The sequence below is a fragment of the Acinonyx jubatus genome, chromosome C2 (genome assembly GCF_027475565.1).
Source record: "Acinonyx jubatus isolate Ajub_Pintada_27869175 chromosome C2, VMU_Ajub_asm_v1.0, whole genome shotgun sequence".
Lineage (NCBI taxonomy): Eukaryota > Metazoa > Chordata > Mammalia > Carnivora > Felidae > Acinonyx > Acinonyx jubatus.
The window spans coordinates 155,903,261-155,921,529 of record NC_069384.1 but is presented as its reverse complement, the minus strand read 5'-3'; the positions used below and the strand labels follow the sequence as shown (position 1 = coordinate 155,921,529).

At 35.8% G+C, this 18,269-nt stretch overlaps 1 protein-coding gene and 1 pseudogene across 10 annotated transcripts in view; both read right to left on the bottom strand.

Annotated features, from left to right (window-relative positions):
- TOPAZ1 (testis and ovary specific TOPAZ 1) overlaps positions 1-18,269 on the bottom strand; it is a 101,393-nt gene that overhangs the window by 55,036 nt on the left and 28,088 nt on the right. For 9 of the 10 annotated variants that reach the window (XR_008298119.1, XM_053221800.1, XM_053221795.1 and 6 more), the window contains 5 exons: positions 16,195-16,259; positions 12,104-12,246; positions 10,622-10,707; positions 9,766-9,891; positions 8,182-8,245 (listed from right to left, as the gene is read on the bottom strand). Coding sequence is in view for 9 of the 10 variants with exons in the window: in XM_053221800.1 (XP_053077775.1) it covers positions 8,182-8,245; positions 9,766-9,891; positions 10,622-10,707; positions 12,104-12,246; positions 16,195-16,259 (484 nt within the window). In the remaining variant the exon portion in view is untranslated. The remainder of the gene's footprint in view (positions 1-8,181; positions 8,246-9,765; positions 9,892-10,621; positions 10,708-12,103; positions 12,247-16,194; positions 16,260-18,269) is intronic. The other variant, XM_053221798.1, reaches the window with a different exon arrangement.
- On the bottom strand, positions 168-8,129 carry LOC128315361 (actin-related protein 2/3 complex subunit 5-like protein; annotated as a pseudogene).

Here is an 18,269-nt window from a genome sequence, read left to right as displayed (position 1 = left end):
TGACTTCACTTAGCATAATGACCTCAAGGTTCATCCATCCATGTTGTAGCATGTGTTAGAACTTCCTCTTTTTAAGGCTGAATAATATTCTGTATGTATATACCACATTTTCCTAATCTATTAATCTGTCATGAATACTTGGGTTTTTTTACATTTTAGCTATTATAAATAATGCTGTTATGAACATGACTGTACAAGTATCTTTTGAGACCCTGCTGTTAGTTCTTTTGCGTATATACCTAGAAGAATTGCTGGGTCATATGGTAATTCTATTTTTAAGTTTCTGAAGAACTGCCATACTATTTTCTATAGTGTGTGTACTATTTTACATTCTCACCAACGGTGCACAAGATTTCCAATTTCTATATATCCTAACATTTTATTTGATAGTAACCACCCTAATGGGTGTGAGGTGGTGTCACATGTAGTTTTATGTGCCCTTCCCTAATGATGTTAAGCATCTTTTTATGTGTTTATTGGCCATTTGTACATCTTCTTGGGAAAAACGTATATTGAAGTACTTTACCTATTTTTCAATCAGGTTGCTTTTTTTTGCTGTTGAGTTTTAGGAGTTCCCTATATATTCTAGATACTAATCCACTGTTAGATATATGATTTGCCAATATCTTCTCCCATTCTGTGGGTTGCTGTTTTACTTTAGATACTGTATGTTAACGCACAAATTTTTAAAATTTTCATAAAGTCCAATTTGTTTATTTTTCTTTTGTTGTCTGTGTTTTTGGTGTCATACCTGAGAAATTGCTGTGAAACCAATACTGTGGAGCTTTTGCCCTTAAGACTTCCAAGAGCTTTATTTTTGTACATTTTGTACATTAAGGTCTTTGATCCATTTTGAATTAATTTTTGTATATAGTGTTAGGTAAGGGTTTAATTTTATTCTTTTGCATGTTGGATAGCCAGCATTCCCAGCACCATTTGTTGAAAAAAACTATCCTTTCCCCATGAAGTAGTATTGGCACCACTGTCTAAAATCATTTGACCATATCCATGAGGGTTTATGTTTGGGCTTTCTATTCCATTCCATTGGTTTTATGTCTTTATGCCAGTACTACAGTTTTTGATTACTGTAGCTTTGTAGGAAGCTTTCAAGTCAGAAGTTTGATTCCTCAAGTTTTATTCTTTTTCAAGATTGCTCTTCGATATGCGGAGTTTAGGAAACAAAACAGATGAACATAAGGGAAGGGAAAGAAAAATAAGATAAAAACAGAGAGGGAGGTAAACCATAAGAGACTCCTAAATAGAAAGAACAATCTGAGGGTCGCTGGAGGCGAGCTGTGTGGGGTGATGGGCTAAGTAGGTAATGGGTATTAACGAGGGCACTTGTTGGATTGAGCCCTGGGTGCTGTATATAAGTGATGAATCACTGGGTTCTACTCTGGAAACGAATACTACACCAGTAAATCAATACTATGTTAACTAACTTGAATTTGAATAATAAATTTTAAAAAAAACTTGAAAAAAATGAAAATAAAAAAATTGTTTTGGTATTCCTTATAATATATAGGTTTTTCTATTTCTGCAGACAAATGTCATTGGGATTTTGATAGGGACTGTGCTGAATTTTAACAATATTAAGTCTTCCAGTCTGTGAACATGGAATGTGTTTCCACTAGTTTAGGCCTTCTTTAATTTCTTTCAGCAATGCTTTGTAGATTTCATTAGACAAGGCTTTCACTTCCTTGGTTAACTCCTAAATATTTTATTATTTTTGATGCTGTTGTAATTGAAATGTTTTTATAGTTTCCTTTTCAGATTGCTCAAAAATGCAACTGATTTTTGCATGTTGATTCTATATCCTACTTTGCTGAATTCATATTTTAGTTCTTATAGGGTTTTTTTTTTTTGGTGTCAAATTTTTAGTACTTCTACATATAAGATCATATCACTTGCAAGCAGAGATAATTTTACTTCTTCCTTTCCAAAATGGATGCATTTCATTTCCTTGCCTTGTCTAATTACTCTGGCTAGACTATGCTGAACAGAAGTGATGAAAGTAGGTATCCTTGCCTTTGTTCCTGATCTTAAGGGAAAGAGTTTTCAGTCTTTCACCATTGAGCATGATATTTGCAATAGGTTTTTTATATACAGGTTTCCCTCATTCTCTGTAAGTTTGCTTTATCCACTTTACTTTTATGAAAGTCCTAGCTTAGTGTACCTACCTTGTTTTACTGTACTTTGCTTTACTGTACTTTGCAGACACTGCATTTTTTTACAAATTAAAGATTTGTGGGAACCCTACATCAAGTAAACCTATTGGCACAATTTTTCCGATAGCACTTGCTCATTTCATGTCTGTGTGTCACCTTTTGGTAATTCTTGAAATATTTCAAACTTTTTCATTATTACATCTGTTGTGGTGACCTGTGATCAGTGTTTAGGACTAACGGAGGGCTTAGATGATGGTTAGAATTTTTTAGCGATAAAGTTTAACTAAGGTTCATATGCACATTGTTTTTTCCTATTACACACTTAACAGACTATAATATATAAATGTTATATTTACCAGGAAACAAAAAATTCATCTGACTTATTTTTTCTATATTCATTTTATTGCAGTGCTCTGGAACAGAACTCACAACATCTCTGAGGTATGCCTGCACCTATTTTCACTAACAGAGAAACCTAAAGAGGATTTTCACTTCTACAAAATGGTAACTCCTTCTCCACTTTATGTCACTTTGGCTTATGAAAGGTTTCCTAAGAACACTTTACTTTCAGATAGTGGGAGAAACTTATACAGCTTTTATATCAGTCTCCTCTTATTCCCAGTTTTTTGGAGTGTTTTTATCATGAAAGAATGTTGAATTTTACCACATGCTTTTTCTGCATCAATTGAAAGGAATATGTGGTTTTTCTCTTTCATTCTGTTAATGTGGTGTATTACTTTGATTTTGTATGTTGAACTATCCTTGCAATTCCAAGAATAAAATCCCACTTGGTCATGGTGTATAATCCTCTGAATGTGCTGCTGACTTTGGTCTGCTAGTATTCTGTTGAGGAATTTTTATCAGTTTCATAAAGGATACTGATTTGTAGTTTTCTTTAGTGTCTTTGCTTTGCTCGCTATCAAAATAATGACTAACTCAACCTCATAGAATGAGTAAGCACGTGTTCCCTCCTCTTCAACTTTCTGGGAAAGACTGAGAATAACTGCTATTGGTTCTTTTTTTTCTTTACACCTATTTATTTTGAGAGAGAGAGAGAGAAAGTGCACACGTGGAGAGAGAAGGAGAGGGAGACCAGGGATCCAAAGCGGGCTCTGTGCTGACAGCAGAGAGCTTGATGCACGGCTTGAACCCACAAACCACCAGATCATGACCTGAGCTGAAGTCAGCTGCTTAACTGACTGAGCCACCCAGGCATCCTGGTATTAGCTCTTTTCTAAATGTTTGGTAAAACTCACAAATGAAGCCATTGGGTGCAGGGATTATGTCAGGAGCCTTCTGATTACTGATTTAATCCCCTTACTAGTTATAGGTCTATTTGGATTTTGACATCACTTAGTCTTGGCAGGTTTTGGGTTTCTAGGAATTCGTTCATCTAGTTTTGTGTACAATTATTCATAGTATTCTTTTATAATTGTTTTTATTTTCTATAGAATCATTAATGTCTTTCAGTTTTTATTTTAGTAACTTGAATATTCCTTTTTTCTTAGTCAATCTAGCTAAAGGTTTGTTCATTTTGATGGTTTAAGAACCAACTTTCAGTTTCACTGATTTTCTTTCTCATTGTTTTTCTATTCTCTATTCCCTTTATCTCTGCTGTAAGTTTTATCATTTCCTTCCTTCTGCTAGCTTTGGGTTTAGTTTGTTTTTCTTTCTCTAGTTTCTTAAGTTGTAAAGGTAGGTTGTTGATTTAAGATCTTTCTTGTTTCTTAATGTAAGCCTTTAAAGCCTTAAACTTCCTTCTTAGCAGCACGTTCACTGCATCCCATACGTTTTGGTATGTTCTGCTTCATCTTCATTTGTCTCTAAGTTTTTTCTAATTTCTCCTTTGATATACCTGTTCAACTTCCACCATTTTGTGAATTTTCCAGTTTTCCTTGTTACTGATTTCTAATTTTATCCTATTGTAGTCACAGAAGACACTTTGTGCAATATGTATCTTTCAAATCTGTTGAGACTTAATTTGTGGCCTAACATATTGTCTATCCTGGAAAATGTCCTATGTGTTCACAAAAAGAATGTGTATGCTATTGTTATTGGGTAGAATATTCTGTATATGTCTGTTAGACCTATTTGGTATATTGTGTCAAGGGCTCTTTTATCAGGTTGCTCAATACATTATTGTGAATTGGATACTGAAATCTCTATTATTGGAAAACTGTCTCTAATTCTGTCAATTTTTGCTTTATAGATTTTGATGGTCTGTCTTTAGGTATATAAATGTTTATAACTATTGTATCTTCTTACTATATTGAAACTTTTATTACTATATAATGTGTGAACTTAAGGTATACTCAGGTCTTTTCTGAGCCTTTCCCATGCATAGTCACTTTTTAGTTTTCTCCATAAATGGATACAGCAGTTGTTTTGAATATCCTAGCCTCTAATTGTTCCCGTAAAGGAAAAAAGAGAAAATTGAAAGGGAGGATAAAAAAAAAGGTTGCTAGCTATTTAAATCCTCTGGAAGCCACTAGCAGGAAGGAGAGGGGCTTGCAACAATGGGGAAAAGTGCAATAAGAGCTGCCCATCCCTTTGCACCTGTGATTAGAAGCAGCAATCAGCAATCTGAGTGTAGATCCCTGATAATTTGGGGGACAGCATCTTTCTTCCCCACTCTGTCTCTCACAAGCTGTGTGCAAACTGCTCCAGGAAGTCATGTGCAGCTGCCCATTAAATGGCTCTGATGAGGCATGGGCAGTTGTTACTGTGCTAAGAGCTGAAATGGACTGAAATTAACTCCAATTTATCCCTCAAGTCTTCTCATAGAAGTTGCAAACCTTCAATAGACTCTGGAGTTCTAAAACAGTTGTACCAGATTCTGCCAGTGCAGTTGTTATCTAGGTGGGAAGACAGATACACACACACACACACATCAAAGAAAGACAATGGCAGTGTTCTATAATAAAGGAGCATAAAGAGAACAACTAAATGTAATGACTGATCCTGATCTGGAGGGGAAAATGATGTAAGAACATTATGGGTTAACTGACAGAATTTGAATACAAATGTAGATTAGACAAAAGTATTGTACCCAATGTTAAATTTACTGAGTTGATAAATGTGCCATGGTTACATAAGAGGATATCCTGTTTTTAGGAAATATACACTGAAGTATTTAGGAGTAAAAAGCCATGATGCATGTAACCTACTTTTGGATGGTTCAAGGAAAAAAATGTTGTGTGTGCATGTATACCACACACATGCACACACATGCACATAAGGAGAGAAGGAGAGGGGGATAGAGAGAATGAGTGCAAACATTAAAGTAAGGATATGTGGGTATTCTTTGTATTATTTTAAGTTTTGCAACTTCCTGGAAATTTGAAATTATTTCTAAGTAAAACATTCAAAAATCGCTTCCAGAAAGAGAATTTTATGTGTAAAATCAAATATAAAATATATAAAAGAGGACCTATAGATAAATAGGGGATGAGGAGTCCTGCCCACTCAGTAACTTCCCCTGTGTACCAATGTAGGTTCTCTGTAGAGCCTGAGCAGTTAGACCTACACCTTATACCTGTGGTATTCATTTCTCTTTCTAAAATGGTATCTAGTTATCCTAACATCATTCATTAAATGAGTCTTCCCTTACCAAACTCTCTGGTCTTTCTAAATATTAAAATTCTTTATATGTCATATTGGTTTTATTCTGAGCTATCTATTCTGTTCCACTGATCTAAGTTCCTGTTTTCACACCAAACATAATTTCCACAGGTTCTTACCAACTTTCATTCATTATAGGTCTTTATTTTTGTTCTCTGTATTTGTTGATTTTTATTTATTTGTTAATTATTATTATCTTTTTTACATTCTAATAAGCCAAGAGCTTTATTGATGCAGTAGGCACTTTACAATGAACCCAAGAGAGCCCCATCTTCCCAGGGATGTCTGTACAAATCCTGGAAGTTTTACTACTTCAAAAAAACAAGGCTCTGCCTTTTACCACAGCCCTTGGATCTGTACCTGCTCAGATAGTCCCTCCTCCATTTTAAATAGGCAGAGCACACATGGACACCTGGCCAAGATGCGCCAGCCACTCCAGCAGGCAGTTACAACACCAGTTCTGTGTTACTTGCGGACAAAGGCATAGACTATCAGATCCTACAAAGGATTTAAGAAACAGACGACTTCTCCCTCCACCTTGAAAATAAAATACACTTCAGCGGATGCATGTCCTGAAATAGTTTAGCTGGGAATTCCTAGGAAGATGGTCCAGTGTCAATCCCTTCTTCATCAGCCTGTGCATCCAAAATTCTTCTCAAGATAAGAGGAGTCCTTTTTTTTTTCTTTTTAAAGTCTTTCTTGCTGTGAGAACTCATAATGGAGCCTAGTCCTCCTACTGCTAATGCCTTTTCATGCCATTGGGGTAACACTGCGCTGCTGTTTTCTGTGGGCTTCTCAAACCCTTTATAAATGTACTTGATTGGCAAGTCAATGCCATTTCTGTCCAGTGAATGCACAGCCTGCTCAATTGCTCTGCTCTTAAAATCTGTAAGTACTTTCAGCACCATGCTCTGGGACCGTTCCTTCACGGCCTGATTCTTGGTGTTGATGGGACAGTTCTGCAAGGTTGAATGGAATGCTCGAAGCACGCCCCCTTGCTGCAGAAGGCCATCCGCCTCACCAGGGTCCGGGCATGGTCTGGCCACCGCTGCCTCCTCCTGCTTGCCCAGGAACCTGTTCTCATCAAACTTGTCGATGTCTACCCAATGGAAGTTCTGGGCTGTGGCAGGGAGTCAGAGCCTGCCTAGCCGGCTCGGCTCCAGGTCCTGCCCCGGCTCTACACCGCTTGGCACTGGCTCAGGGGCAAGAAGCGGCTGCCAGGGGCCTCCTCCACCTCCTCCGTGCACAGATGCCGCCACCCATCCCTATATTTGTTGTTTTAAAACTAAATTCAAATATATTTCTCCTGATACACTAGATGTTTACACAATCAGAATTACAATTTTGGGAGTTTTCCTGTTTTTTTTTTTTTTTTTCATGTCATCCACTTTTCTTCCACATCTCATGCTATGGAATTATTTCTGGAATATACATGTTCATTGACATCTAATCATGCAGCTTCTCCCATCAATGCCTGGGTGATGGGTACATTCTCTATATAGGCTCCTATTACTTCTCCCTTGCCTACTTCCTCCTTACTGTAAGAGTAAGTTCAGTCATAGCAGTTCCCTCAGACGCTTCCTTTAATCCTTGGGGAGATGATGTCACTCAGCAAAACAAATAATAAACTTGTCAGAAATTTTGTTTTTAACCAAATGAGATTTCAAGCTGATGAATATGCAGCTAACATGCTCTATTACCATGATACTATGTGGCTTGGGTGGCTGTGTCAGCGTGACAAATATAAATAAGCTTGGTCCCTTCCTCTTGACACTCAAGGTGTAGTAGGGGGAGACAGTGACAGAGAATGGGATGAGGCAGTAGAGTCAGATAACGGCTGACAGAGGAGGTAATCCTATTTCCTGTGACTAAAACTTGCGAGATAAATAGGTCTTTGCTGTGGGGAAGACGGATGAAAGAAAGGCATCCCAGATAGACAGCAGGGACAGCAGTGGCTCTGATATTATAACACAGCCTGTCCTGCTTAGGGAACTGAACAGAACTCGGTATGGATGGTGCATCGGCCTCAAGGGGTAAGTGTTAAAAGAGAAGGATAAAGACGTAGGGAAGATCTAGTTTCTGAAACATCCCTTCAGAAAGATTTTAAGCCAATTATCTATGTTATATTTTTGTCTTACACACATACATAAAATTTCTATCTATATCATGCAATTTGGTTTTAGAAAATGATAGTGCTAGGTGGATTATAATTTTTTAGTAACCAAAATGCCATACTTATTTTTAATCATTTGTAACACCAATAGAGCCACTCTAAGGCATTCAGTTTTCATACTTACAAGTATTGAATTTACTTTCAAACTGTAAGATACAATTGCACATTGCTTGAAATACTCACATTCCTGAATTTATAGTAATCATCCCTGTCTCATACCTGCACGTTGTAGCAAACACAGCTCGTTGATGCTTATATATTTCTTAAACACATCCATACAAACCTACAAGTAATGAAAAATATAACGTTACCTTTTTATATTTCATAAAGAAGACAAAATTTCAATCCTATCTTTCTGCTTATTCTCAAAGTGAACTTAAAGCAATGGAATAAAAAAACTGATGTTGGTTAACTCACAGATTTGAAATATATACTGAATTCACTATAAAAACTTAATTTTACAGATGTTCTGACAAAGAAATAGTCAAGGAAATAGCAAGATTAGCAAGCAATTGGGGAGGGAAGGAAATTCCTGAATATTCAAAATTAAAAAAAAACTTATTTAGGTCATTTAAAAAATAGCCATTTACTGACTCAAGGATAAACACATTGACCAATGGATTAGAACAAAGAGCCTAGAAACAGACCCACTCATATATAATTAGCTGATTTATGACACAGTGACCCTAAAGTGCAACAGGGGAAAAGGATGTTTTTTTTTTAAGTAAATGGTGTTGGCTTACAAAGGGATCCTCATGCGGAAAAAATATTTATCTTGACCTTGTTTTCACATGAAAACCAAAAATCAATTCCAGGTGGCTTTGTGTTCTAAATGCCAAGATAAAACAACAGACCTTTTACAGGAAAAAATATAAGAGAACATCTTCATGATCTTGGCAAAGATTTCTCCAACAGGATGCAAAAAGTTAACACCGTAAAAGGATCGACAGAATCGGACTACGTAGAAATTAAGAAGTTCTGTTTACCAAAAGACACCTTAAGAGGGTGAAAAGGCAACCTTTACAGTAGTAAAAGTTATCTGCTATACACATACTCAATAAAGAACTTATACCCAGAATATATAAAGAATTCTTAAGGTATATAAGAAAAAGACAATCCCATAGAATATAGGCAAAATATTTAGAGATTTCCAAAAAGAGTGTATCCAAGTGTCCAATAATGATTTTGAAAGATGCTCAGCTTCATAAGTCATCAAGGAAGACATCAGTCCCCACTCACTAGAATGGCTAAAATTAAAATACCAAGAGCTGGTAACGCTATGAAGCAAGCTGAACTCTCAGACATTGCTGGTGAAAAAGTGTAATTGGGCAGACCACCTTGGAAATCTGTTTGGTACTATCAACTAACGTTGAATATATGCAGATCCTATGACTCAGCAATTCCAGTTTTAAGCATAACCCATCAGAAAATACACATATGTTCACCGAGACACACGAAAGAACACTGATAACATCACTACTGTAATTCCCAAATTCAGAAATCCAATGAATCAAAAGTAATATTTATCAATAAAATAAATTTTGATATACTCACAAAATGGAATATTCAATATTACAATGAGAAAGAAATGTTTATAATTAAATAAAAAAATATAGATGAATCTCAAAAATATTGAGCAAAAAGAAGCCAGAAACAAAAGAATACAGATTGGATGATTTATTTAAAGCACAAAACCAGACAAAGCTCATCTATGCTATTAGGGGTTAATGAAAATCTGACTTAAAACATATAACTGAGATAATCTGAAAACAATCTCTACTTCAAAGACTTTACATATTTTACCTTTTCATCCCCTTGCTCAGGCACATGAGCAAACTTGCATTGTGATCGCTCACAGCCACGTAATGTATTAAAATGAAATTTGCAGTATCTATGGGGTAGCATCAACCCTAGGGGCTTCTGGAACACCTAGAAAATTAAATAAATTTTCTTTCTGTGTTAATTGTAAAAAAATACCATAATCAGGTAAGAAAGCATTTGAAGGAACCAGAAATTATACCCAAAACTGCACCAAGACAAATTGCTTGCTGACTTGATAAAAAAATAAAACTCCCAACTTAATCTATATTTTCAAAAATAATGAAAAAAAACAACTCAAAGTGGTTTGTCTGACTTTTTGCAATATTTTGAAAATACTCCATCAAAGTTACTACTGTTTTACTTTACATATTTTTAAAAGTTTTACATCCCCTCCCTTTCTCACATACTTGCCCTGTTTGCTTTTACAAAAAGTTAGTCCTATTTACAATATTTACCATATTTCAGATGCATTTATTTAGAACTCAGATTTTCCTTAGCTTTTCTGATTAACAGAAAGAGAAATGACAGATTCAAAATATATACAACAAACTTTTCCTATAAACAGCTTTAAATCACTAGTTTTCTCTTCTATCACCAGGAACTATCCATCCTGTATTTTCTGTTTTGGATATCCCCTCTCCACCCTGCCTGCCCAGCCTTCTGCTTTCAACTTCTTACATTATATGTGAATATCCTCTGAGTTACTACTCATTTTCTGCTTCTCATCACCAAGTGTCATTCAAACTGTGTAAACGTCCAGAAGTGCTTAACAAATGATAGGGAAATACAACCAAAATATGTGCTTTGTAAGATTTTTTTTTTTTAATGGGGAACTTACCCCTACATTTTTTTCCCTCTTAAATATTTCACAAGTTTCAGGATTCTGCAGCTTTAAGAGAGAATGTTTTCCTGGAAATCTGAAATCTAGAAATGATTAAGAATCACATCAAATACCAATATGTTATAGCTTCTTCCCTTCATAACAATGAACAGATGACTACTACTATCTGCTTTAAAGTTTCACTTTGGACCACTCATACTCAGTTCACAGACTATGCTGCCATGTGTATTCCTGTGAAATTATTTACATCTTTGGTGCTCCTTAAGTATTTCTAGGCCTAACTGTAAAATTTTAAACTCATTTTAAGCTGAAGATACTTTCTTAAAAGCCTTAAAACAGCAGCACTGAACATTGCACTCAAATGACAGTCTCCATGTTAAACAAATATGATAGACAATTAAAATCTCTAAGTAAATTACTGACAAACCTAAGTGTTATGAAATGAACCCCACAAATTCATATGTTCAAGCCCTAAACCTCAGTGTGAGTTTATTTGAACATAGGGTCTTTTACAGAACTAATTAAGGTTAAATGGGGTCATAAGGAAGAGACCCTGAGCTGATGGAATTAATGCTCTCATAAGAGACAGCAGAGAGCTTGCTCTCTCTCCATGCACATGCACCAAGGAAAAGCCATGTGAGGACTTAGCAAGAAGGCAGCCATCTGTAAGCCAGGAAGAGAGCTAGAAACTAGACCCTGCCAGAACCCTGATCTTAAGACTTCTAGCCTCCAGAACCGTGTGAAATAAATTTCTGTTGTTTAGGCCATCTAGTCTGTGGTATTTTATTACGGCTGCCTGAGCTGACTAATATACCAGGCACCCTATTCCTTAATGTTGGTCCTTTAAAATGAGAATTAGGACATCTGGAAATGTTTTTTTCTAAAGATATTTTATTTTTTTATTTTAAATAATTTCATTTTTCAGTTGGCAGCATTCAGACAGAATTTGGAAAAAGCTGAAGTTTCTGCTGCAGAGTTTTGCTGTAATTTCCATTACAAAATCGGTTAAGGCTTTTTAAGATAAAACACACAATCATCTGGACATGCTGCAGTCCTACACGACACCAGGAAGCACGAAGTCAACAACAGGAAGGGACAATTAGGTGTGAGCTACACAAAGAAAATTTATTGTTTCCAAATTCATTCCTCAATCTAGCTTATTCTGTTCAAAAGCTTTATGGATTTTCAAAAAAACTAACACAAAATTCAAAATACATTATAATTCTAAAATATTCAACTAAAATATGAATATTTTAGGTATAACCTGTAATTTATTTGCACTACAACTATCACGTAAGTACAGATATTTAAGAAATTGTTCCATCAAAAGTATTAAGTAAAGGTATACAAACTTCCTAATTTTAATATATTCTAGGCTGGTTTTGATTTTTTTAACCTTTTTTGCTTTTGGTGAAAAAAATCTCCCACATAATTTCTATACTATCAAAGGCCAACATAATTATATTAAGAAAATAGTACCATTCATCCAGGGCTTCAGTAATATGTCTTCTTGATGAGCACTTAGATTTAGATTCAAAGGTGGCACTGATAAGCACAGAGGTTTGGGGGCCAATGTTGATAACTGACATTCACCAACCATCTCTGAATTTTTAGGATCTTTGCTGTATGAGCAGAAAAAAACAGAATCAGAATTTAAATTTATTCTAAAACCTTTAAAGTAATGAGAATTGAGTGGAAACACAACCTAACACTATGTATATACTATATACCATGCTGTATACTGTTACCATACTATGATTCTTCATTATTTTCAGTAAGCGTTCCTGCCTTCTTACATAGAAAACCAACGCTTATTGAATGGTCAGGGTAGAGGCAGGAGTAAGGTGGTTGGGTTAAAACTAGAGCAGAATACTTTTTTAAAAAAATTTTTTAAATTTTTTTTTTTTTAACGTTTATTTATTTTTAACACAGAGGGAGAGCATGAACGGGGGAGAGTCAAAGAGAGGGAGACACAGAATCCGAAACAGGCTCCAGGCTCTGAGTTGTCAGCACAGAGCCTGACGCGGGGCTTGAACTCACTGACCGCGAGATCATGACTTGAGCCGAAGTCGGCCACCCAACCGACTGAGCCACCCAGGCGCCCCAAAAAAATTTTTTTTAACAATCTTTATTCACTTTTGAGAGACAGAGCGAGACAGAGCATGAGTGGGGGAGGGGCAGAGGGAGAGGGGCAGACACAGAATCCGAAGCATTCTCCAGGCTCTGAGCGGTCAGCACAGAGCCCGACACAGGGCTCGAACCCATGAACCATGAGATCATGACCTGAGCCGAAGTTGGATGCTCAACTGACCAAGCCACCCAGCTGCCCTGAGCAGAATACTTTTGATCATGCCAGACAAAATGTCCAAGGAGGCACTGAGCTGGCATTCTAACAGAAAAGATTATCCAATTATTCTATTGATAGTATAGTGAAAAAAGAATGAGTTATAAATTAATTCTTTGGGATAAGTATATTTAATAAATTTATACATGTACTTGAGAGCTTCCTTTGGGAAGAAGGTATAAAAAATTTACTGTCCTTGGTTGCTGATTTAAACAGTTTCAACTAGGGGCACCTGGGTGGCTCAGTCGGTTAAGCATCTGACTTTGGCTCAGGTCATGATCTCACAGTTTGTGAGTTTGAGCCCTGTGCTGGGCTCTGGGCTGATAGCACAGAGCCTGGAACCCTTTTGGAGTTCTGTGTCTCCCTCTCTCTCTGCCCCTCCCCTGTTTACTCTCTCTCAAATATAAATAAACGTTAAAAAAATAAACAAAAATAAACAGTTTCAACTCTATTTTAATATGTGAGATCCTATATAACCAATTTTAGAAAAACTTAAAAAAAGTTTGCTGGACAAAGCAGGAAAGAATATCCAATGGAATGAAGACAGTCTCTTCAGCAAGTGGTGCTGGGAAAACTGGACAGTGACATGCAGAAGAATGAACCTGGACCACTTTCTTACACCATACACAAAAATAAACTCAAAATGGATGAAAGACCTCAATGTAAGACAGGAAGCCATCAAAATCCTCGAGGAGAAAGCAGGCAAAAACCTCTTTGATCTTGGCCGCAGCAACTTCTTACTCAACACATCTCCGGAGTCAAGGGAAACAAAAGCAAAAATGAACTACTGGGACCTCATCAAAATAAAAAGCTTCTGTACAGTGAAGGAAACAATCACCAAAACTAAAAGTCAACTGACAGAATGGGAGAAGATATTTCCAAATGACATATCAGATAAAGGGCCAGTATCCAAAATCTATAAAGAACTCATCAAACTCAACACCCCCCCCCCAAAAAAAATCCAGTGAAGAAATGGGCAAAAGACTTGAACAGACACTTCTCCAAAGAAGACATCCAGATGCCCAACCGACACGTGAGAAAATGCTCAACATCACTCATCATCAGGGAAATACAAATCAAAACCACAATGAGATACCACCTCACACCTGTCAGAATGGCTAACGTTAACAACTCAGGCAACAACAGATGTTGGCGAGGATGCGGAGAAAGAGGATCTCTTTTGCATTGTAGGTGGCAATGCAAGCTGGTGCAGCCACTCTGGAAAACAGTATGGAGGTTCCTCAAAAAACTAAAAATAGAACTACCCTACGACCCAGCAATTGCACTATTAGGCATTTATCCACGGGATATAGGTGTGCTGTTTCGAAGGGACACATGCACCCCCATGTTTATAGCCGCACTATCAACAATAGCCAAAGTTACGGAAAGAGCCCAAATGTCCATCAATGGATGAATGGATAAAGAAGATGGGGTATATATATATACAATGGAGTGTTACTCGGCAATCAAAAAGAATGAAATCTTGCCATTTGCAACTACATGGATGGAACTGGGGAGTATTATGCTAAGTGAAATTAGTCAGTCAGAGAAAGACAAAAATCATATGACTTCACTCATATGAGGACTTTAAGAGACAAAACCGATGAACATAAGGGAAGGGAAACAAAAATAATATAAAAACAGGGAGGGGGACAAAACAGAAGAGACTCATAAATATGGAAAACAAACTGAGGGTTACTAGAGGGGTTGTGGGAGGGGGGATGGGCTAAATGGGTAAGGGGCACTAAGGAATCTACTTGAAATCATTGTTGCACTATATGCTAACTAATTTGGATGTAAATTTTTAAAAATAAAAAATTAAATTAAATTAAAATTAAATTAAAATCCCCCCCCCCCAAAAAAAGAGTTTTCTGGAGTTTCACTTACCTAGAAAAAGAAATAACTTAAGCAAGGGGGAGAGGAGGAAGTATCTCAAAGCTGACTAACAGACAACTAATATATAAGGAAATCAGTTTTTTGGAGAAAGATCTCTCAGATAATATATTTTATCTTAAAAACAATTCTAACAAGCTTTTTCAGCTGGGGTTCCCTGTACCAGTGGAGAGTAAAAATAGAAAAGGGTCCCACACTTACAACAGTTGAAACTTACTAGCATTGACGGGGCTTAAAAATTACACAGAAAATAAAGATACTTCTCTTTCCAACTTGGGACATAATTAATATGTGCATTCAGTAATAACCTCCCTCAAAACAAAAGCAATAACATACAATAAACAAATAAGAATTATGGAATTTTACAGATGGAAGAGATGATCTAGTAAAACTCTTTTTGTTTTTGATTGGATGACTGAAGCCAAGGGTAATGTAGTGACTTCAATGTCAACATTCCTGGTCGTTATGGTAGATCCAAAATCATGATAAAACTCTGCAGGCTGCAATGACACTAGTTTGTAAGCAAAATGCTTTCAATAGAATAAAAAAGTTAAATTGTCATTTTTTCCTTTAAAAATTTTCAAATGGTCATGAATCGTACTGGGTTTCTGTGCCAATCTAATTCTTACCAGGCTTTTCCTTAATACAATGGTTCTCAAACTTGAGCACATCTTAGGACTAGCTAAGGGGCACTGTTGAAACACAGACTGATGGGCTCCATCTCCAGAGTTTCTGATTTAGCAAATCAGGGATGGGACCAAATAATTTGCATTTCTGACTCATTCCCAGATGCTGCTGCCACTACAAGAATCACACTTTGAAAACTACGTCTTAACATAAAAAGACTTGAACACATTTGTCACCTGATTTGAGTGTACCTTGCCTCAACAGCAAAATGGGAGTGCACGATGGTCAGGTGATCTCCAAGGTATCTTCCAACTCTAAGTTTTGTATATGCATATATTCTAGTGAGTGTACTGTAACTTGCAGTACTCATGACCACAACCATGTCAGATTCCTGCAAACTGCAATATTCATCTGATTTCAGCTGCTTTTACCTTCACAAATGTCATGTACACATTCTTTTTTCTTTTATCGCTACTCTTTACTCCTTCCTTGAAAAATATTTTAATGGCTCAAAAATCTTTGTGACAGCTTTAAGGTAACTTACAGTATCGCTGACATCTGTGTGTACCTGATACACCAATTTAATAATACCCATATATGGCTTACGGCATAGTGGCCCAAGTACATAAAGCAGAGAATGAAAAACACACTCAAAATACAAATTATTTGACTACTTTAAAGTTACATAATTAAAAATGTTACAGACCTTTTGCAAACTTCAAAAATATTTTCTTTTTCTTCTTTAATAGTCACCTCTTCTGAAAATCTATGCTATAAGGAGATTATGGTTAAAAAGTACAAGTGAGTATCTCTGTATTCCATATTAAGCTGAGGCTTACCAGACATATTAGAATTTATTAGATGTTAATTAAACCACCACCTGATGGCCAACCAAAAACACAACTCTGTAATATTTAAAATAATGAATATTGACTTAAAAATTCCACTGTTGCTTAAGAAAAAAACTAATAGAAATAATATATTTTCTCAGCTTTTGACATCACTTTTAATTATACAGGCTGTCATTTAAAGTTATTATGAACAATTAAAGTTACATTTGTTTTCTTTCAGATAAAAAGCTTCAAATGATTTTTATTTTCAGATGGTATTTATGAACATAAATTTATTTTTCTCATTAGAAGTATCTATATGGGGTGCCTGGGTGGCTCAGTCGGTTAAGCATCGTACTTCAGCTCAGGTCATGATCTCGTGGTTCACGAGTTCAAGCCCTGTGTCAGGCTCTGTGCTGACAATTTGGAGCCTGGAGCCTGCTTTCAATTCTCTGTCTCCCTCTCTCTCTCTTCCCCCGCTGCTCGCACTCTGTCTCTCTTAAAAATAAATTTTAAAAAAATTAAAAAAGGAAGTATTTGTATGTATTTTATATATCACTATACTTAAAACATTTCACATTAGTGTTCTGGAATTGTGACTTTCCAATTATAAGAAAGTTCTAAATGCTTAAATATTAAACTTTTGAAAAAACAGGCAAGCACCAAGAAAACAAACCTCCAAATCACCTATCATTTGAGCAGAGATAACCATTTAATAGCTTACTTTATATCTTTCAAGTCTTTTCAATTTTAAAAAATTATTTTTTAATTATTAAACATTTTTCCAGTCTTATTGAGAATTAATTGATACATATTATGGTATAAGTTTAAAGCATACAGCATGATGGTTGGGTTTATATATATCGTCAGATCATTACAACTGGTTCAGCTAACATCCATCTTTTCACAGAGATACAGCAAAAAGAAGAAAACAAGAAAAAAATTTTCTCCTTGTGATGAGAACTCTGAAAATGTACTCTCTTAGCAACTATTCTTTTTTAAAGTACATAATCACACATTACATAATGATACACACTGCATATACTATTGTTACGAAGAAAATTAGAAAAATCAAGTGAGAAACATAAAACATCAACAAATACAAAAATATACTATGTTCCTGAATGAGATTAAAAAAATTTTTTTTTAAGTGTTTATTTATTTTTGACAGACAGACAGAGTGCGAGCTAAGGAGGGCAGACAGACAGGGAGACACAGAATCCGAAGCAGGCTCCAGGATCGGAGCTGTCAGCAGAGCCTGATGCAGGGCTCAAACCCACCAGCAGTGAGATCATGACCAGAGCTGAAGTCCGACACTCAACCAACTGAGCCACCCAGGGGCCCCCTGAATGAGATTATTAAATGTAAAGATGTTAGTTCTCCCTAAATTAATTCATACACTTTAAAAACTACTTTACATGTGAGTTTAAAGAACTCTTAGGAAAATGTAAGAACAGCCAAAAAATATTTTAGATTTATAATACATTTCAGAATCTTTTAAAGTAAGCGTTCCTTGTTTTATTTTTATTTTGCTTGCCATTTTTATTTTTCAAATAACTGACAATATGGTATCAGTAAAAGGACCTGGGCAATCAATGAAACAGAAGAGAAGGAATAGTTCCATACATAAAAATTTGAAAAATTTAAAGATAGCATTTGAAATTTGTGAAAAAATGATACAATAAATGGAAGTAGAACAACAGTCTAGCTAACTGGATAGAAAATAAGTTTGGTACCAACTCACCATATGTCAAAATACTTTTTAGGTTCATTAAAGATTTAAATACAAAAAATAACAGAAATAGCAAAAACAAAATAGAGGTATAATTTGGAGGGTGGAGAAAGACTAAGCATGATACCAGAAGCAGAAACCATAAATTATGATACCAACAGGTGTGGATATAAATATGTTAGATATTTTCTTATGCTGGAGAATACAGAGCACACAAAA